The 22,367-nt window shown below is 39.4% G+C and overlaps 1 protein-coding gene across 1 annotated transcript in view; it reads right to left on the bottom strand.

Annotated features, from left to right (window-relative positions):
* ITFG1 (integrin alpha FG-GAP repeat containing 1) overlaps positions 1-22,367 on the bottom strand; it is a 198,166-nt gene that overhangs the window by 116,752 nt on the left and 59,047 nt on the right. Inside the window, exon 8 of the mRNA XM_039503755.1 lies at positions 17,380-17,464. Within this exon, the coding sequence (XP_039359689.1) occupies positions 17,380-17,464 (85 nt within the window). The remainder of the gene's footprint in view (positions 1-17,379; positions 17,465-22,367) is intronic.

Below are 22,367 nucleotides of genomic sequence, written 5' to 3'. Positions count from 1 at the left end.
GCTCTCATATTCCCCCCACCACCTGAAGGTGGAGATAGGAAAAGCTATATGGGGAGGCTGGATGCGGTACAGGGTGTGGAACAGCATGAACCCTCAAGGTGCAGTTTGTCATTCAACACTATCACAATGAATATTTCCTTAAGTGTTTTAGAATACCGAAAGCAAAACCCCTCCACCTGCTAGTTAAATTATTGTTGTGACTGTCAATATCAATTGATTTAAGGGAAAACCCCTCATGAGAATGTTTGTCAGAAAAATGGTAGAAATTCAAAAAGGAAAGGTTATACCGAAATATGAAAGTGTACAGTTAAGGTAAGTTAACAACATTAACACTTCTGCTGCCTACAGAAAAACCAAAGAACAAATATATCCTCAAAACCACACTTCCACATTGCTTTAGTCACTCTGCAACCTGAATAGTTATCAGCTTGAAGTATCTCTGCACACTGCCACAGCACTGGAACTGAGGAGCACCTGTCTTCATGTCACTAAAATTACTTCTCCTTTCTTCTTTAAGACCACACAGAGTTGCTGGAAAAAGTCAGGCTTTTACATCTTTTCAGTCAGGACAATTCCCCCGCAAAAAATTAAGTGGACACAAGGTGAAAGAGAAATCATACTTATTACATAGAGGTGTAAATACAAAACTAAAGCCACAACTCTAACTCCTTAGGCCAGAGGTCTTCAATCTGTGGAGAACGCCCCCCTAGGAGGGCACAGAGTAATGTTTGGGGGAGAGGGGCGGCTGTAGCCTGGACCAGCCCCCTCAAGAGGGTGGGGAAGGAGTGCCACCCAGCTCTGCTCCTGGCCCCGGTCCCCACCCCTAGCTGTAGCCCCAGCCCCTTTGTCTGTGTCCCCCACTCCTAGAGCTGCAGCCCCACCCCCAGCTCTGTGGGGGATGGCGCGGACAGGGATGGGGTGGGTGCGAAGTAAAAAGTTTGGGGACCACTGCCTTAGGCAGATTAAACAAAAATAGTGGATTTCAGATTTTCACAGTTATAGGCTTATCAGAACACATTTTATTTAAAAATCCTTAATCAAGGATTTACCTTTCATGCAATGTGCAGCAGGTATGTTGGGTTAAGGGCAGAGTTAAGGTTATTTGGGTAATCTCAAATGTGCATTTCCATATTTTAGAATTTGTTTACATAAGTATAATTAACTTTGAATATCCACACTAGTGTTTCTTGTTTTTATCATTTCTCCAAAAACATTCTCTTAGATGTTTCTTTCTTTAAGTAACTTATATAACCTTCATTTCACGTTAATTATTGTGGGGGCAGGAAAGGAGGGGGACTGCCTGAGAATCATAATATTGCTGTTGGAAAACTGGTTTTAGCATCAGAGGAATCTAACCATTCTCAATTTTCTTTAAAAGTACAGCTAAGCAACTTAAATACAACAATGTCCCCAGTTTGGGCTTTGTCAATGAAGAAAACTTTGCAGAGTTATCATGAACATGAGCCTATACCAGTTAGTAGGAGAAGACACAGATCAAGCAGCCCTGGCAGAAGCAAAGAAAACAACAAATGAGAATAATGATGGCGGAGGAATGGAAAGAACCAAGGAGGAGGTTGGAATATGCTGCTCTCAGAAAATCATCAGAATCTTGTCATGTTTGTCTACAGCACAGACTGTGACAACACAGCGCGAGCTACTTTCATTTGGGGAACTACTTAACACTTGCATCCGAAGAAGTGGGTATTCACGCACGAAAGCTCATGCTGCAAAACGTCTGTTAGTCTATAAGGTGCCACAGGATTCTTTGTTGCTTTTACAGATCCAGACTAACATGGCTACCCCTCTGATACTTAACATTGAGTCAGCAATACAAACAGTAGCTCTCACAGCCTAAACAAAGCAGAATTACTGATTTATGTGACCTCAAACATTTAAATTAATTAATCAAATGTCCATGATGAAACAAATTTTTAAATCTCTACTGAAGTGAATAGATCTACTAAATGAATAGTAAAATACTCATTAATCCATGCAAATCAGTTTTTAGTCACTTCATTTCACACACACACTTGGTTAATCTAAACTCACTGACCATTAACAAAGCCCAATTATACAGAGTCTACGTGACCATTATTTTCATAAACTTTTCCACAATGGAGCCAAAGCCAGCTTTCTATCCTAATACCACCACACAATTATATAATGCTTTTTATCCAAAGAACTGTAAAGCACTTTACAAAAGCAAGGTAAGCATCATTGTCCTGATCTGAGAGCTGCAGAAACTAGGCCACAGTGATGTGAAATGACTTGCCTAAAGACATACAGTAAGTCAGTAGCAGAGCTGGGAAGAGAATGCCTTAACTCCCTGTTCTGTGCCCTATCCACTCAACCAACTACTCCCTAATGAATTTGTTTCAGATTAAATAAAAGTAACTAACACTTGTAAATTTAAGTTTATATATATATATAAAAATTTAATATGGAGATACACCTATCTTATAGAACTGGAAGGGACCCTGAAAGGTCATCGAGTCCAGCCTCCTGCCTTCACTAGCAGGACCAAGTACTGATTTTGCCCCAGATCTCTAAATAGCCCACTCAAGGATTGAACTCACAACCTGGGTTTAGCAGGCCAATGCTCAAACCACTGAGCTATCCTTCCCCCATGTAGATAAGCACCTAATTGCCTTGTTTACATTGACCCAATACAAACTAGAAAACCTAATGGTAAATTGTGAAGATTATCAAACCCACAGAGGTCATTTCAAACAGTCAATCACCTTTATTTAGGAATCACCTTTATACTCATATATTGCAACTTAATTGAATTTATCCCTGAACAATCACCTAATAACTTCAATCTTTTGTACTCTGGTGAATTGTGTAAATTTCTCATAATTTTGCTACATTTGTATAGTATAAAGAGATGAAAAAATGTCCTATTAAACAAAAGTTGCCAAACCTGGTTGCCTAAGGTTGGGCTCCAAAATCCACACTGAGGCATTTAAATAGAAATTGCTTGATTTTTCAGAGATGCTCCCAAAATGTGAAATCCCAAAACCACTTTTTAACAACAAATTATAAAAGAATCATATCTGACATCTATGATTCATAATAAAGAGAATAAAGGTATCTCATGAAAGCCTCTGCTAACATAACAGACAGCAACAACTGAAGAATTAATCATTTCTGCTATAGCAACCACTGCATTGCAATTACCATAGTGACATGGGGAGAATAGAAAAAATAATAATGAAGAGCTCTTATTTGGCTGACAAAGTGCTCCAAAGAAGAGTAGAATTCTCCAGTGCACAGCTCTTCTCACCTTAATCACTTCAGATGCCATTTATAGTAAATTTATGTCTCAAAGCTTTTTCTGGTTTTTATTTTTTTAGAAGGGCAATTTTATCAATTGTTTTTCTGTCCTTTTGGTCAAGTTAATGTATAAACCAGGGGTCGGCAACCTTTCAGAAGTGGTGTGTTGAGTCTTCATTTATTTGCTCTAATTTAAGGTTTCACGTGCCAGTAATATATTTTAACGTTTTTAGAAGGTCTCTTTTTTATAAGTCTATAATATATAACAACTATTGTTGTACGTAAAGTAAATAAGGTTTTTAAAATGTATAAGAAGCTTCTTTTAAAATTAAATTAAAACGCAGAGCCCCCCGGACCGCTGGCCAGGACCCAGGCAGTGTGAGTGCCACTGAAAATCCACTTGTGTGCTGCCTTCGGCACACGTGCCATAGGTTGCCTACCCCGGTATAAAGGTAATAATTGGAGATATACCAATCTCCTAGAACTGGAAGGGACCTTGAAAGGTCATCAAGTCCAGCCCCCTGCCTTCACTAGCAGGACCAATTTTTGCCCCAGATCCCTAAGTGGCCTCCTCAAGGATTGAACTCACAACCCTGGGTTTAGCAGGCCAAAGCTCAAACCACTGAGCTATCCCTCCCCCCCAAACCATCACCATCATGTACCAGACCAAAGAGCAATATATTTTAGAGAGTCTGGTTTTCATCAAGTTGAAGCCCCAAGGTCTAGTACATTTCTGAGCATTCATTTGCATGTCTGTTTTGCATGAATATCAATAATATTTATTATCTGATTGAGATATTTTAGGAATTTTACCTCAGAATTACTGCTAGAACAGTCTAGGGACTCTGTTATTAAGGTTAGATGTTAATATCTGTGACAAATGGATATGGTACAAAGTTTTTTTATTAAACACAGGAGTGTCTCTGTTCTCAATATCCACTTACATTAAAATAATTTCTACTTAGCACCTTTGTCCCAACAGCTCAGTTTAAGCATGGGGAACTTATCCAAGACAAACTGCCTTTGTAATAACCCAACAAAAGCCCCTTTAAAGATTTTTCTTTTCTACAATAGTTAAGGACATCTATGTGATGGGAAGGGGTCATTTAAAGAAATTATGCTGAATGTCCATACATATTTGGACACAGGAAATAAAAAAATGGTTACTAACCTTCTGTTGTTCTTCGAGATGTGTTGCGCATGTTCATTCCAGTATGTGCATGCCCAGAGCACAGTTGCCTGAAATTTTTCCTTCCACAGTACCCATTGTGGCAGATCAAGTATTCTCTGCCAGCCCATGCCTATAACACCTGTATAAAGCACCCAGCCAACCCCATGCTCCTTCAGTTCCTTCTTTTTGGAAAACTCCGATGTGTGGGGCAGGAGGGAAGGTCGTGGAATGGACATGTGTAACACATCTCAAAAAACAACAGTTACAGAAGGTTAGTAAGTTTTTTCTTCTCTGAGTGATTGCACATGGGCATTCCACTCTAGGTGACTCCCAAATAGTAGAATAGGTGAAGTGATTGCAGTTCATGGACATATGGACTGCAAAACAGCTCAACCAAATTTTGTATCATCTTTGGAATGCTGAATAATGGCGTAGTGGGAGGAAAACATGTGCAGCAATGAACAAATTGCTGTTTTACAAATGTCCTGAATAGGGATCTGTGCTAAGAATGCTGCAGAGGATGAATGAGACCTTGTGGAATGAGCAGTCAGGTTAGCTGGTGGCAAAACACCTCCCTAATCATAACAAGTGCAAATACATGAAATAATCCAGGACAAAATTGTCTGTGAAAAGACTTCATCCTGTCAGCTATAGTTATGAACAGTTCGGTAGACCTTCAGAATGGTTTGTTCTCTGCAGAAACCTAGGGCTCATCTAACATCCAATGAGTGAATATGTTGTTCATTGCTATTTGCATGAAACTTCAGGAAGAAGACAGATAGATAGTTTGCCTGATTGCTTTAAAATTGCGAAACCACTTTCAGGGGAAACTGGGGTGAGGACGTAAATACACCTTATCTTTAAAGAAGACTGTGTATGGAGGGTCTGATGTAACGGCACAGAGTTTCAAGACTCTTCTGGCTGAAATGATGGCCACTAAGAAAACCACTTTCCTGGAGAGATATAAGCACATTGCCAAAGATTCAAACAGTGGTCTCACAAGCTTTGCTAAGACTAAGTTTTCACCAAGAAGGTTGGTAGCAATTGGACATCTAACACAGTGAATGCCAGTGAAAATGAAACAGGATCAGAATCTAAAATAGGAAAAGAACAAGTCAAAAATTACGTAGACAAGTTAGATGTCTTTAAGTCACTAGGGTCTGATGAAATGCATCCTAGAATACTCAAGGAGCTGACTGAGGAGATATCTGAGCCATTAGCAATTATCTTGAAAAGTCATGGAAGACGGGAGACATTCCTGAAGACTGGAAAAGGGCAAATATAGTGCCCAACTATAGAAAGGGAAATAAGGACAACCATGAGAATTACAGACCAGCTAGCTTACCTTCTGTACCCAGAAAGATAATGGAACAAATAATTAAGCAATCAATTTGCAAACACCTAGAAGATAATGAGGTGATAAGTAACAGTCAGCATGGATTTGTCAAGAACAAATCGTGTCAAACCAACCTGATAGCATTCTTTGACAGGGTAACACACCTTGTGGATGGAGGGAAGCGGTAGATGTGGTATATCTTGACTTTAGTAAGGCTTTTGATGCTGTCTTGCACGACCTTCTCATAAACAAACTAGGGAAATACAACCTAGATGGAGCTACTATAAGGTGGGTGCACAACTGGTTGGAAAATCGTTCCCAGAGAGTAGTTATTAATGGTTCACAATCATGCTGGAAGGGCATAATGAGTGGGGTCCCCCAGGGATCAATTCTGGGTCCAGTTCTGTCATATATCTTCATCAATGACTTAGATAATGGCATAGAGGATCCACTTATAAAGTTTGCGGACGATGCCAAACTGAGAGGGGTTGCAAGTGCTTTGGAGGATAGGATTAAAATTCAAAATGACCTGGACAAACTGGAGAAATGGTCTGAAGTAAACAGAATGAAATTCAATAAGGACAAATGCAAAGTATTCCACTTAGGAAGGAACAATCAGTTTCACACATACAAAATGGGAAATGACTGCCTAAGGAGGGAGTACTGCAGAAAGGGATCTGTGGGTCATAGTGGATCACAAGCTAAATATGAGTCAACAGTGTAACACTGTTGCAAAAAAAGCAAACATCATTCTGGGATGTATTAGCAGGAGTACTGTAAGCAAGACACAAGAAGTAATTCTTCTGCTCTACTCCGCGCTGATTAGGCCTCAACTGGAGTATTTTGTCCAGGTGTGGGCGCCACATTTCAGGAAAGACGTGGCAAATTGGAGAAAGATCAGAGAAGAGCAACAAAAATGATGAAAGGTCTAGAAAACATGACCTGGAAGGGAAGATTGAAAAAATTGGGTTTGTTTAATCTGGAGAAGAAAAGACTGAGAGAGCACATGATAACAGTTTTCAAGTACATAAAAGGTTGTTGCAAGGAGGAGGGAGAAAAATTGTTTTTCTTAATCTCTGAGGATAGGACAAGAAGCAATGGGCTGCAAGGGCGGTTTAAACTGCACATTAGGAAAAATTTCCTAACTGTCAGAGTGGCTAGGCACTGGAATAAATTGCCTAGGGAGGTTGTGGAATCTCCATCATTGGGGATTTTTAAGAGCAGTTGGACAAACCCTTGTCAGGGATGGTCTAGATAATACCTAGTCCTGCCTTGAGCGCAGGGGACTGGACTAGATGACCTGTCGAGGTCCCTTCCAGTTCTATGATTCTAAGTTCAGGTCCCAGGTAGGAATTCTTAGGCTGGTCTACATTAGGAGAGGGGGATTGGGGGAGAAATCGATCTAGGTTACGCAACTTCAGCTACGTGAATATGATGTACTTAAATCTACTCACTGCAGTGTCTTCACTGCGGTGAGTCGACGGCTGACGCTCCCTTGTCGACTTCACCTCCAATGGAGTACTGGAATCAACAGGAGAGCGCTCGGGGGTTGATTTATCGCATCTAGACTATATGCAATAAATCTACCCCTGCTGGATCGATCACTACCTGTTGATCCTTCGGGTAATGTAGGCAAGCCCGTACTCGAGGGTATAACCTTTCTAGGCCTTTAACGAATCAGACAGACAAATTATTTGAAAAAACGGACTGGCTATCCACAGGAGGGTGGAAAGCTGATATTATTGCAAGGTGAACCTTGATAGAGGAGATTGATAAGCCTTGCTGTTTCAGGTGCAATAAATATTCAAACATGGGTGAGACTCCACACTGGGATTCCCAAACACAGAACCACTTCCACTTCGAGAGGTAGGTAGCCCTGATGGAGTGCTTTCTACTACCTAATAGGATCTGACAAACTTGTTCTGGGCAAGCCTGCTCTCTGGGATTTAGCCCTGAAGCTTCCAGGCCATTAGATGAAGGGAGCTCAGGTTCAGTTGGAGCAGCCGAACGTGGTCCTGAGATATCGGGTCTGGATGCAACAGAAGTGGGATTGGACTAGCCGCTGAGAGGTCTAGCAGAGTGAAGAACCAGTGTTGACAGAGTCATGCTGGTGCTATCAGAATAACCCAGGCCTGGTCCCACTTGATATTTAGCAGCTCTCTGTGTATAAGCAGGATAAGGACAGCAAAGATGTTCCATCCAAGGTAGTAGAAAGGCATCCATAATAGAACCCAGAATGTGGCATTGTAGGGAGCAGAACTGGTGACACTTTCTGTTGTACCGGTTTGCAAATACATCCATCCGGGGAGTCCCCCACTGCTGGAAAATGTCTTTCGCTATATCCAGGCAAAGGGACCACTCACAGTGACTGGAGAAAGACTCTGGTGATCTGATGAGGTGATCTGCCAGTTCATTTTGCGCTCCCAGAAAGTAAGAGGCCTCAAGGTTGATGGAGTGGGCTATGGAAAACTCCCACAGCTGCACTGCTCTTTGAAAAGGAGGGAAGAGTGAGCTCATCCTCGCCCACTGAGATAAAACATGGCTGCAGTGTTGTCTGTGAGAAAAAACAAGCTTCTGCCCATAATGTGAGCAGAAAGGATTAACAGGAAAGGCAAACCACTCTTAGTTCTCTGATGTTGATGTGAAGTGAAAATTCCACCAGAGACCAAAGGCCTTGAGTTCTGAGGGGCCCCAGTTCAGCTCCCCACCATAGCACTGGCACATCTGAGACCAGGGTCATTGATGGTAGAGGGCGCATAAAGGGAAAGCCCACATAAATTGTAAGTGGATCCAACAACCAATTTAGAGAGACAAGAACCTGTGTCCAGATGTATCAGATGTTAACAATTTATCAGTCTCTTTCTGTAAAAAAAAGAACCCTGTCTTCTAGGCACGACTAGACTAATATTTGCAGATGCAGAGCAAGAGCTTTGCAAGAATCTTCAAGCACAAGTGGTGGAGGGTGGCAGGCAGGTTTATATGCAGGTGCAAGCAGCAGATGAAGTTATGAGCAGGAGAGTGAGGAGAGGAGGAGAGGAAAGTTGTGTAGTTATTGAGAGGAGTGAGGAGGAGTTCTTGAGGAGGTTCTGTTGTGGAGCCCTTCACAGTCTTTGTTTAATCCTGAGCCTGACAGTGGTTGTTTAATGTCATGAAGATTCTCTCAGAGCAGTTATTCTGTGAAGTCACTGGTTTTTTTTTTTTTGGATGTGGCCCTGGAGAAGACAGTGTTTCTGTTAGTGTTTGTAGGGAGGTTGTTCCCATTCCTTTTTTTGGTTTTCCATTTTTTTTTTTGTATTTTCCCAGTTTTTGTCATTTTTTTTGACATGGCATTGCTGGCTGTTGAGCAGCAGTGGGTTATGCTGGTACATAGCAGGGCATATATTGCATGTGATGTGGTGGGTGTGGGATGGGTGGTGTGCAGGTGTGGTGTGTGGGGTGTGTGTGTGATGTGGTGTTGGGTTGGATGTGTGTGTTGGTGGTGGGGTGGGTGTGGTGTGGGTTTGTTGGGTGGGTGTGCAGTTGGGGTGGTGTGGATATGGTGTGGTGTGTGTGGTTGTGTTGGGCAGTTGTCTGTGGGCGGTGTGGGGTGGTGTGGGGGCTGTGTGTGAAAGTGTGGGATCATTCTCCTGTGAGGGTGTGGGATGATTTGATGATGTGGATGTGTGATCCTGGGGACTGGGTTTGTGGTTTTTCTTGGGTTTGTGTGTGATGGCTTCTGGAGTCCTCTTGGTTGGCTTTCTTTCTCTGTGAGTCTTTCTGGGCTTCTGTCTTGCTCTGATTTCTCTGTCTGCTTCTCTGGGTTTTTATTTTGTGTTTTTGTGTGTTTTTGAGATTGGTGGTGGAGATTTTGTGTTTGTGTGTGTCTGTCTTGTGGGTTAGAGCAGAGCCGGTGTATCTGCTGTGTGTGGCTGGAGATGGAGGATCTTGTGGAAGGTGCAGGCATGAAGGGTAGGGTAGCAGGTGTGGTATAGGTCGGTGTAGTTTGTGGTATGTGTGGTACCATCAACAGGATATTGTGTGGACCAGTGTGGTTGAAGGTGGGGTTGATGGTGGGGTGGGTGTTGGATTGTGGGTGGGTTTTGAGTCAGGTTCTCCTTCCCATTTGTCCATGTGATGAATGTAGCGATTCAGAAGGTGGTAGAAGATGAAGATGGTAGAGAAGTAGCGGAGGAGTCCAGAGCCAGAATTAGCATAAAATTGTGTAGCCATATTGGTGCCAATGGGGGGTGCCCATATTGTGGTGCCATATTGTGTATATATTGTGATATATATTTGTTTGAAATGTTGAAATAATTGGTCTGAGCATAGGCATCTGACCAGTCAGCTCAGATTGTGCTGTGGCATCATTCAGGATACTGTGACATCAGCACAGTGGATATGTGGTGTGTAGAGTGCATCCATATGGTGGTGGTACATCCCATGTGGTTTTTGTGGTTTTTTCCTTGAGGTGATGCATGGTAGGTTCCTCAGGAAATCAGTGGTGTCACGGGTGAGCTGGGGAGTGCTGGTGGCATAGGGGAGAGTGAGAGAGTCCATATCATCAGTGAGATCCTTGAGAGAGAGAAGAGATGGGATGAGATTGATTTCCAGGTTTTTGGATTTTGGATTTTTTTAATAAGGGTGGTTTATAGGGGTATGGGTCTGGGGGGGGGTGTTTGTTGTGTTGGTGTTAGAGTGTCCTGAGTGTTAGGTTGGGTAGTTCAGTTAGTTGTTTCAGTCCTCAGTGGCCTCAGTGGTGATTCCTGTGTTGTTGTTGGTTTGGTGTTGTCTGAGTTGTCTTTTTTTGTCCATGATGACAACACAGACCCAATCATACCCTCCTCTTTCCCTCCTTTGTCATTATGATGTCAGGATGGTTTGGATGGTTGTGGCTGTGGGTGGCTGCTGCCAGGAGCTTATGAGTGTTTTATTGTTTGTTTTTTGTTTTTTTCTGCCTGTGAAGCATTCAAAAGCATTCAATGTAGAGTCCAGACTGTTTCTTCAGGAGTCAGGAGAGAGGAGGAGTTCTTTTTCTTTCTTTGTGCTGTTGGTGTTGTGTATCAGTGCGCTGTTCTGTGTGTTGTGTGTTGTAGTATTCTTTGAGTCGGAGAGAGAAAAGTAGGCTTCATCCAGAGAGAACTGTATCATGTTCATGTGGGTGGGGTGGCAAAAAGAGAGTCCCCGAGATAGGACAGACGTTTCTTCTGGGCTGAGTGTGTGGTTGGAGATGTGTCCAGATGGTGGCAATTTGGGAATACAATGTGGCCAACCACATCTGAAGAGGGCTGAGATGCATCCTTGTGTATTGTACCACATATGTGCATGAAGCCATGTGATCTAAGAGCCACATACAATTTCAGGCTGTTGTGAGTGGATGAGCTTTGAGATGTGTTATCAGGGAACTGACTGAATGGAATTGTACCTCTTAGAGGTAGGCCCTGGCACCAATGAACTCTATCCTTCGCATCAGAGCGAGGGTAGACTTTTCTGCATTTATCAGAAAGCCTTGGGCCTTGAATGTCAACTGGATGAGTCAAACATTGGACACTATTTGAGCCTGGACCGGCCCTTGACTAACTAGTCCTCTAGATAAGGGTAGACTGGCACCCCTAACCTTCTCAGGAAAGCCACCACTACCACCATACATTTTGCGAACACCGACTTTGCTGCAGAGAGGCCAAATGGGAGGACCGTGAATTGGTAATGTGAGTGATTCACTAATAATCTGTGGCACCTTCTGTGTCCTTGGTATGTCAATACATGAAAATAGGCATCCCTCAAATTGAGGGCTGTGTGCCAATCTCCGGGATCCAGCAATGGGATAATGACCATGAGGAACTTTATTTTCTTGAGATAGTTGTTGAGATGAGGCAGGTCTAAAATCAGTTTGAGACCTTCCTTGGCTTTTGAGATTGGGAAATAATGGGAGTAGAACCCCTTCCCTCTTAAATTCTGTGGAACCTCTTCATGAGGGGGGTCCCTGAGAAGAGATGGGGAGGGAAAGTGGGAAAGAGGGGTAGAAATAAGCTGGAGGGTGTATCCCACTTCCACTGTGCTCAACACCCAATGGGCTGTGGTCATACGTGACCAAGCACTGAGGAAGTAGGACATACAGTTTGCAAATGAAGGAGAAACAGGAATTACAGAAACTGGTATGGTACTCTCGAGTGTCCCATCAAAACACCTGCCTAGAATTTCCTAATCTGTCCTAATCTGGCTCCATAGGCAGGGTGCTGTGATGAATTTCTACTCCTGGTGGAATTCTGCAGCACTGGGCATAGAATTTTCTTTCCCCATAGAAAATACATCATGCCCCAGAAGTGCTGCGGTTCCATCTTTTGCCCACATGAGGCGGCTGTGGCACCAGAACGCTTGGGCAAAATGTATTTTGTGCTGGGAAAATACAAAATTCTGCGCAACAGAGGAATTCTGCGCATCCACTGATACTCAGAATTCCCTGAGTAACATACACCTAGAGTAGAATGCAATCACTAGAAGAGCAACATTAGTTAAAACTAAAAAGCAGATATCACCAAGGTAAACCACTTTACTGAATCAGACAAGAGGACAATAAAAGCCCAAGATACTTAAGACCCTTGATAAAATATTAAATAGGGAGTTGGTGGCTTAAGACTGCACACTAATGATCTATGTTCTTATGTGTAGTCCCAGCACTATGATCTCAGAAAAGAAAAAATAAAATTGGAATTAATGTACATAAAAGTTAGTTAACAACAAATACATACAACAACCAGCAACATTCCAATAAGATAGCTATTCAATTCTAAATCTCAGAAATCAAGATTCCATGACTTATTCTCAAGTTCTATCATACCACAAGTACAGATCTAGGGAATTAATCATTCTGGGAAGTGGGTCACCTTGCTAAATAAATATACAAGTTCACTTGGGGAATACAAGAATGTCATTTGCCATGAACAGTAACAATGCTCCAGATTCTATGCATTCAGGTGTACCAATGATTCTTAAGTTGCTAATGTCTGATTTGAGGAAAACTTGTATGGGTGGATCCAACTTAGTATATGGCAGTGATAGAAAACCACATGTTCAAGAGCCATAAAACCCCACAATCCATTTAAAAGGATTGGTAAATCAGCAGGAGCACCATGAAGGAATGTTAACAAGTCTAGTTGGCAATAATGCCTAATTCCCCAAATAGTGGGGTATTTAAAAGAAGCAGGAAGGGAGGTCAGGAGCTTTATGAAGGCCAGAGCAGTGGGCTCCCTATACTGTTTCCTTGTTTGACTCTAGACTGCAGAAAAGCTCTATGCTTTCTTTTTTAATGCCCATTATTTTTTTGTTTGTTTAAAAACACAATTAAGCTTTGGACGCAGAAAGTCATTCCCCCCCGCATTAAGATTAAGTTAGTCTTAATTTACTATTGGGATAAAACCTGATTATATAAGTTTTTTCTTGTGAACTGTATCATCACACTAACTAGTGTATTTCACAAATCAGATAGGTGTAGCTTTATTCTGTTTTACAGATAGTATTGTACCCTGAAATCAAGTAATCCATGTTACAGATTTCCATTTCAGCAAAACAAATTATAAGTGTTAGTGGTAACAAGTTGCCATCTTTGCTATTTGATGATTAAGACAGAAGAAAGACTGTCTGTTAGTGCTCAGTTTTGATCTGGACAGCATATACTACTCCACCATACTTCTAAGGGATTCAAATGATAGTGTGCACCAGGGAACACTTCTCAAATTTCAACCCTGTATTAAATAAGCAAAACAACAGTACACTCCAGAACAGAGCTTCACAATGGTGTGACCTCTTCCTGATGTGCAAACACATACTCTTCATCTTTTTTACATATGTCAGTTGCTTGGAAAAAATGTACTCTAGGCTAAAGCTCTACTTTTTCCATAGTTGCACAGAACTTGCATATGTTTTAGAAACGTAACTCAACCTTCACTCCTTTTAACACCCAAAACTACCATTTTGGTTTTATTTGCAACTTTATCCCATCCACATTGAACAAATAGCTTAGAGGTTTAAGACAGTCCTGAACATTAATATCTGAAGAATTTCTTCAATTAAGCAACATGAAATTCTAAGCAGAAACAAAACTGAAAACTTAGGATATTTTACTTTTAAAGAGAGCTACTGTGTATGTACAATAACTATTTCTGATAAGGATTTTTACTGCACAGCTTCAATAAGTCTCCCTATTGCAGGTAATACTGATAGGATACATGTATAACATTAAAGTATCTAAATTTGTACTTGCACTACAGATATTAATTCCCCAAAAGCTCTGTTACATTTAATCAGGTGAATGTATTTCACAATTATTTACTTGTTACACTAGACTTGAACTTTTTCAGCTTCCCATGCTATTTAAATTTTTGTACACAATTTTAGCCAAATTGAAACAAAAATAAATGTTAGACAAAAAAAGCACTTTATCCCAAACAAAAACATGAGAAGTTTAGAATTAAGTTTATAGTTATAGCCTTCCCTTCAATGACTGTGCCGAGGTATTGGCAGTGTAAAGTTTGCTAGAATATGGAAATCTCTTGCACAAAGATAAAGGTTAAGGTTGGAGTTTTAGCCTCAAGGACTTTTCTAGACAAATTTTAGAAAAAAAGTGTTTAAATGTCTAAAATCATTAACTGACTGAGAGGCCTTAAACTTACAGGTTAATACATACTTTTAAAAAAATGAATTTTTTGTTTCCAGCTGGCAAAGATATGAGTTCAGAAAGCTCTGTGCATACTGTATATGCAGCTTTTTGGAGAATATATGAATTCTAGCAATGTAAAGTGCAAAGAAAATTCCCAACATATGGAGGGGGAACAATGCCCCTCTGCCCACCATCTCAATGGGGGCGTGAGGAAGTTTGACCTCATCAGTAGGAGAATGGTCCTCACTTGGGGCCCTGATGGAGGTATGGTGGGGAGTATTCATATTCAATCACACTGCAGCCTTTCCCTCACTGCATTTCTCTTCCTGCCTTAGAATGCATTTTGGGGGAGGAAGGAGAGCTTTCTCTGCCATCCTAGTAGCCCAGGTTTAGATTTAAGGAATAGAATAGAAATGTAATGTTGGAAATTAAAATGGGAATGTCTTAATTCATCTCAGCTTGCAGCCAATGTCCAATGAGGAGAGAAGTCTCAAAGGGTCAACTCCTGGAGTAAACATGAATGAAGACATAGGATATGGCTGGTGTTCCTAACGGCTGGTAAGGAGAAGGGTAGACCTTAAGTCTTTGCAGATTGATGTACCCTCATTCCCCATTGTGGGACAAAAGAATTCAGAGGTGGTCTGAGTCCAGTGAGTTAGGTTGAAGGATGTCAACCCTGATTTATTGGTTATATGGAATAAGGCCATTTAATCCCATGCTGGACTCCATTAAGGTGTCTGGTATAGATGGGGGGGAGACAAGGAGGCTGCACTCACTCCCATTGCTATTCCAATTAAAAATTAATTAATAAGTTGTGGCCTCTGCTTTAATATCCATCCTCGAGTTTGTGTCTCATTCACCTGCATATCCTGATCAACTACTATTTTGTATTAAACAGTTTTCTGTTCACCTTAGCCTTTATATTTCCTTACTTTGGTTAGTTCATCTACAAGCAATGTTTCTTTAATGCCATACTTCTGTATTTGATTAAATACCATATAGCAATACCACTGTCTCTTTGAATCAACAATTTGAGATGCTCAGTTTTCACATATCTTGGAATGTCTCTCCAGTGGTTGAAGTCATATATTAAGGACTGTTGTAAATTAGATCCTTCTGGTCAGGTTTTTCTACTTTGTTATCTTTCAGTCATTTTATCTACTCAGCTTTTAATTTACTAAGATATTGATTTAGATTAGCCACAGAAAGATCAAAGAGAAGAAAAAATAATTATGCTTTTAAGAGTTCTGTTTTAGTTTCCAGAGGAAAAACAATAGAACACACACTTCTGAAAGTCAGTTTGCTTTTAGACTCTGTACATTGCAACTTCACTGGTATAATCTTTTCAGAGAAAAAAAATGTCCAAGGAACCTTTAGCTGTCTCTCTCAAATCAAAAAGGATTTAAACTATTTTATTTCTTTTATAAAACCAAGCAAGAAACTTTTCACTTTTTATCCTCTCAACCTAGCTATATCAAAAGAGCCTAAAACAATACAACATGTTGTGTTGTTTCATAATCATGTTCAAATTATCAGAAGCTGAAGCTATCCCGAGCCTTCTCTGGGACTACAGCATGTGAAAAGTACCTTTTCAGTTTGTCTCTACAACAAAGGGAATATGAAAATCTACAAAGCTTTTTGATAGTAATTAGAACAAAATTCTGCATTTACACTGCGGTTTAATATCTAACATCTAAATTTTGATTCTTCACTCAACAAGTTAGATAAACATATTTATTACATTTCCTATAAAATATGCTCACAAAATCAGAATAATTTAAGAATGTTCAAGATCCCAGATATCCTGGGATCTAAGTTAATTTAAATGTCTATCAAATACGACAAAGTTTCTAAAATTATGATACATCCTTTGGCCATATTAAGTCACTTCTGTTTGCTACAACACATGGCAAGGAGAAATCCTATTGCAGATTGCTCCTTAGGATTTACATCTTTCAAAAGAAAGCTGACATATACTTTGTGCATATTAATATACAGGGCATCAATCAAAACCATCTGCTTTTTGGAATGATTAACAGCCATGTCCATCAGGGCAATACAAAACCGTGAAAACATGGATAAAAAACATTTTGGAATATTTTGAGGTTCTGTTCTTTCTTTCAAACAGCACACAATAGGCAAATGTTTGTAGATGGCCTAAATTTTAATTAAAACTTTAATTTTTAAATGACTTTTGCACAATACATTAAATAAAATTTCTTAGCATAACCTCTAAATATCATTGAACTTCTACTTTACTCTGTTATACTACACATGAATCCTGTGTTTAGCAGCCATACCACAGACCAGCAAAATTCAGTCACCCAGGAGAGGTGATCTTTAAAGGTCAAACTAAACTGTGCTAAAAATCTTGAGGGTTTTTTAAGTATCAGCATAAAACAAGACGAATCATCTGCCTCTAATATTGGCTCTCTTCTTACTCCCTCAAGAGCATCACTATATTTAAGGCAAAAATTGCTGTACCACACATCAGAGCAACCATGTCACAACATCTAAATAAGGGCTCAATCCTGCGAATACTTATTAATGAGGGTAAAGCTAACCATCACAAGTAGATCCACTAATGTGCAGTAGTGTTTGCAGAATCAGACCCATAAAACTACTAGTTACTGCTGTGGGACAAAGCACTATCTAAAGAAATCATCTAGTTCCAGAGAATAAATTGTGTGTTTATCCTTTTTAATATGTGCATTACCTGAATATCTGATAAAAAACTGATGACATTTTAGTGAAAGGGGTCGCAGGTTATTAAAATTTTGGAACCACTGATGTAGTATGTATTTACATGACTATGATGCCTGCAAAGGAACCACCGCAATCTGCTCGGCAAAAGCTTAACATGATTAAAAAAATATAATCTAGAAAAATATAACTAATTAATAATAAAAATAAATATGCAAGTGTCAGATAGCTTAGGGAGGGGGAAAAAAAGAGGAATCTCACCAAAATCTGCAAACACTGATTGTCCAACAACCTTCGTGTCTTCAGGTTTTTGCTTTATGTCTGTGGCATTGGAGAAATTCCCATCCTATCAAATACAATAAACATACACCATACAAAATTACACTAATGAACTGTAAACAAACCAATGAAAATTTGAAGTGTAAACTAAAGACTAAAAATAGCTTTTAAAAAAAGGATTAATAGGTGAAAAACTGTCTTTTAATTGGGAAAACTTGCACTGTTTGGAATAGTGGAGCCTGAGCTGCCAAACAAATCTGATGTGCAGACCCTTAGTCCTGCACGGAATCTCACGGAAGTCGACAAGACTCCATGAATGAGTAGGAGTATGCACATTTGAATATGTTTGTAGGAAAAGATTTAGTTACTTCATTGGCATAATCATAGGATAAAGGTGTCTAAATATTTAAAGCAATGTAATGAAGTAAGACTTACAATTTATTAAATTACTCTATTAATATAGAAATTACCTTTCAGATTATTCTGATTATACTAGTGCTGAGCAGGGCTTGTTTCAACAACATGCAATATTATGAATTAAAACCTGATCCTGCCAAGTGCAGAGCCTCTTTCCAGCCCCGCTGAAATAACAGGAGTGGAGGACACTAGGTGTAGTGCAGGGTCAGGCCCCAGCTGTTGAACAAAAAATGGTACATTTTTAATTAAATAAAAAAAGATCTGAGGCCCAGTGCTCCAATCACTTTACTGGGAGTCATGCTCACTTGAGTACTTGAAACCTGTAAAATGCAATATATTAATTAATATCTTGAGTCAAAATGTAACAGGTGTGACATCTCAGAAAACAACTGCAAAAACATCATGAAATGTTTAACATTTCATCAAATCTGCCATATATATTTTGGAATTTTAGGAATAATAAAATTATGAGTTCCTCCTATTGATTCAGAGTTTTCTCAGTTATAATTTATATTCAAATTGGACCATCACTTATTTGGACCGGTTTTGCGTTTTATCCTCCTGTGTATTTTTGTTCTATTAATAAATAAATAAAAAAAAGGTTACTGCTAAAAAACTCCAGGGAGTGTTTCATACTTAACCCACACTTTATACATTACTCTCATGTTACAATTTCTTCAGTGTTATACAACAACAAAAGCACCTGTTACACCAGTGGAGAAAGCACGTGCCTGGGGCGGCACATGCTAAGGGGTGGCATTCCGTCCATTCTTGGGGCGGCACAGTCTGGGAGGCCTTTTTTTTTTTTTGCTTGGGACGGCAAAAATGGTAGCGCTGGCCCTGTTGCTATATATGCAGTTTCAGTGCAGAACTCATTTATGTCAAACTGTAAACTCTAAAAATATTTATATAAATTTATGATGGAAACTAACAAAACTGAAATGAGACCTCAGAATATGTAAATAAATGAATCTTATGATTTCATATTGAAAAATAACACTATAGTGGTATAAGTACTAGCCACTATCATACATTTTCTTCACTAGTGTACCCCTCCATTGTGGTGGCTGGCACTGGTTCTTCCCCTAATCAAATTAATATGGTAATGTACATACATCTCCTGTGATTCAACCACTTCATCCAAACATCTGTTGGAGAGCTATCTTAAGACATACTCCAAAGTTTTTTGTCCTCTTCTGCCTCCCTCCAACCTCGTCCAATCAGCCCCTCAAATCTCTTGTTGTCACCCAACAACACACTTCCACTCTTTCCCCTGGAGCTGATGTCAGGTCCTTGGTACCTCCTGGACCCATTCCCTACACACAAGCTGCTGCTGACTGGCCGACCCATCTAAAGGCATCAATTCCTCTGCCCCTGATTGATGGCATGTGGACTTCTGTGAGATTTAAAATATTTTTATGGTATTTTAAGAAGCATATAAAAAGCCCTACCACTTACTATTTTAGGTTGATTTTTATTACACTCAGACAATTTATCTGACTAATCTCCCTTTTAATAACAGGTTATCTGTTTGAAAGATATATCCATAGAACTAGTTTTACAGGAGGGATTAAAACTGAGTCAGATCTCTATTGTTACTTTTCAGATTATTTGTATTTTGAAGATTGTCCATATTTTTCTTACTCATATGCTGTTTAGATTTAGAGACTTAGCTCCCTAGATGAGGTTTCTTTGGGATAGTTTTCCCTTGACATCTGATTATAGCTAATTTTTTTTTGGAGTACAATCTGTAACTGATAATGGCTCAGAGGACAAATTAATCAATATGGATGCAAAAACAGAGTGATTTCCCCAGAACTGTTCAGCTCATATTGTTACCCATGAACAGCTCCAGTAGAATTATTTGACAGCAGAGCTGACTCTGTAATCCTTACAGATGCTAGTTATCTCATTGCAGTAAAGAGGACTAGGCCCTATGTCAAGTGATCAGAAAAGAAGGATAGAGGCCAATACCTCTAAAGCATTTTGTGGTAGATCAAAGGAAGAGAAAGTTTCAATTCTGAATAATTATTATCTTTATTCAGAAACATGTATTATGTCCTAAAGTCTCTGAAGGATCCAATATCCAAATTGTTCTTCTTGACTGACTTGAGTAAATTTAGATTTTACATTTGAGTCCTCTATAAATGCTGCATGTGGTTTTTATTTATGTGGTAGTTTGATTGCAGCCATTTGCACTGAGAACATGAAATAAGGGCTTCCAAACACTGAATTCTCATGTCACCTTTGATCCCTTGATGACAGAGACAGAAATGTATTTCAGATTAAAAGGAAGAAAATACTTAGTTCCTGAAACAGTAAAATTTATGTTTCTGGATTACTCTAATTCTGCTCAAAGATACAAATTTGAGTTATGGAATCTAGGTTTTCAGTAGGCCAAAAGTTATATTTTATCCAGTAAAGTTTAGAAAGAAATGTCTACATACATATGCATGGACTGCACTAATGAAAACATATTTTAAATTATTTATATTTTTCTTATAATTATAAATCATTATCCCCAATTCTTCTCAACATCTAGAACAGAAGCCAATCAATATATGTGATAATAATTTAACTACAAATATTTATTTACTGGAGTTTTAATTACATGTAAAATATTCTCACTTTTGAACCATATCAATGCCATGCAATTGTTTATTCCAACTAAAGACTGTAGTATTTAAAAGAAGATATTATGGATTTTATTCCACAAGCCATTCAACAGTGGATGCTGGTTTTCAGGTAGGGGAGGGGAAGGTGGTTCCTTTTTCTGTAGGTAACTTGTAAATAAAATTTTTCTTATCTAAAACTTTGTAGTCTGTAGCATTCTAAAATCCATAACTAAAACAGAACTGGTCCACAATGCAAATAAGTCAGAACCAATCTTTTACTGGACTGGACAATTCCATCAAAGCATGGAAGTTTGCTTATAAAAAAATATTAAATATGTTACATAGCTCTGTATGTAGAGCTAGCAAACTGAATTATGAGTATATAAATCCACCTCAGAAGTCTGGTGACACCATAAAACATGAGGGCAAAGCTCAAATGGTTTGTACCGTCACCAGAACACTGATGTGGAATTATAGCTCTCAAAATGGCTTGTCTATACAGTGGGGTAGTTCACTCTTTGGGGATGTGATTTCTAAAGTGCAATAATCTGTTGCACATTAATTGGCGAGTGTAGAGCCTACTGGTCCATACTAAGCTTCCTTAGTGTACTTTAACATAGTGCTGTTTCAAGCAGCACTACGATAAACCACACCACCAGACTCTACACAGACCAATTAATGTGCAACACATTACTGTGCTTTAAAAACCACACTCCTGTAGAGCACATTATCCCACTACTCTGACATCATGGTCAAATTATAACTGATCTCTGCTTCTATTTGTCCCCCTTATAAAACAGAGCTAATATCTACCTTACAGTATTGTTGTACAGCTTAGCTCACTAATTTGGAAAGCACTTTGCACTAACCTATCTGTTTTGATATACTTTGAATTTAAGATTTTTATTAACGATGACCAGGTTTGTTGGAAAAAAATCACTATCAAAATATTAAAACAGGTATCAGACATAAAATAAAGGAATACAGCAGACATGTCTCCACAAGTTATAGGCTACAGTAAATCTACATATTATAAGTTAAAGTGATTTTTTTATTTTACTTTTTTAATTAGGGTATGTCTTCACTACCAACATTAAAGCACTGCCGCAACAGCACTTTAACATGGCTATGTAGTCACGGCAGCAAGCTCTCCCAGCGCTGTAAAAAGCCCCGCCCCCATGAGAGGCGTAGCTACCAGCGCTCGGAACTGGTGCACTGTCTACACTGCCACTTTATAGCACTGAAACTTGCATTGCTCAGGGCGGTGTTTTTTCACACCCTTGAGTGAGAAAGTTTCAGCGCTGTAAAGTGGCAATGTAGACAAGGCCTTAATTAATTGTACTTCATCCATCTTTCCTGAAATAGTACAGCTAATTTAATACATGCAGTGAATCATTGTATTTTTCTTAATTCTTTTATTCTTGTCTGCCAGATTTCTATAGCTGACATTTGTTTTTCCACCCACAATGGCAAATATTTACTGGTTGAAGGCACAAAAAAGTCCAGACACCCTGGAAGGGGAACAGAAGGCTAACCCCCCCCAAAATATACAGTTAAAATCAACTGATAGTATACAAGGTCATTGTACTACACAAATCTATTTAGTAAAATATTTTCTGAAAGCTTGTAATGTTCTGAACTTGATAGTCATTATGAGAGATGTATACAGACCATGGTTATGAATTTATGTATTTGTGTATACAGAAAACTGTGCTCAACATTCATAGCAAGGAAGGGTGGGGAGTAGTCAGTCAAGGAGGGACACCTTCCAAGCCAACTTCAAGCACCCATCAATTGTCCAGCCAGAAAACAGGTAACTTAGAAGATAAAATCCCTTTTCTAATTAATACATGGAAGTGTAAAGCCTGAAGTTGGGTCTCTGCTTATTTTCTGTTTATATTTCCTTTCCCTTACACTTTCATCTTTAAATCTGTGGTT

This window comes from Mauremys reevesii, linkage group 16 (genome assembly GCF_016161935.1).
Source record: "Mauremys reevesii isolate NIE-2019 linkage group 16, ASM1616193v1, whole genome shotgun sequence".
Lineage (NCBI taxonomy): Eukaryota > Metazoa > Chordata > Testudines > Geoemydidae > Mauremys > Mauremys reevesii.
Note: the sequence above shows the minus strand (reverse complement) of the source record. Positions and strands in the feature narration are given on the sequence as shown.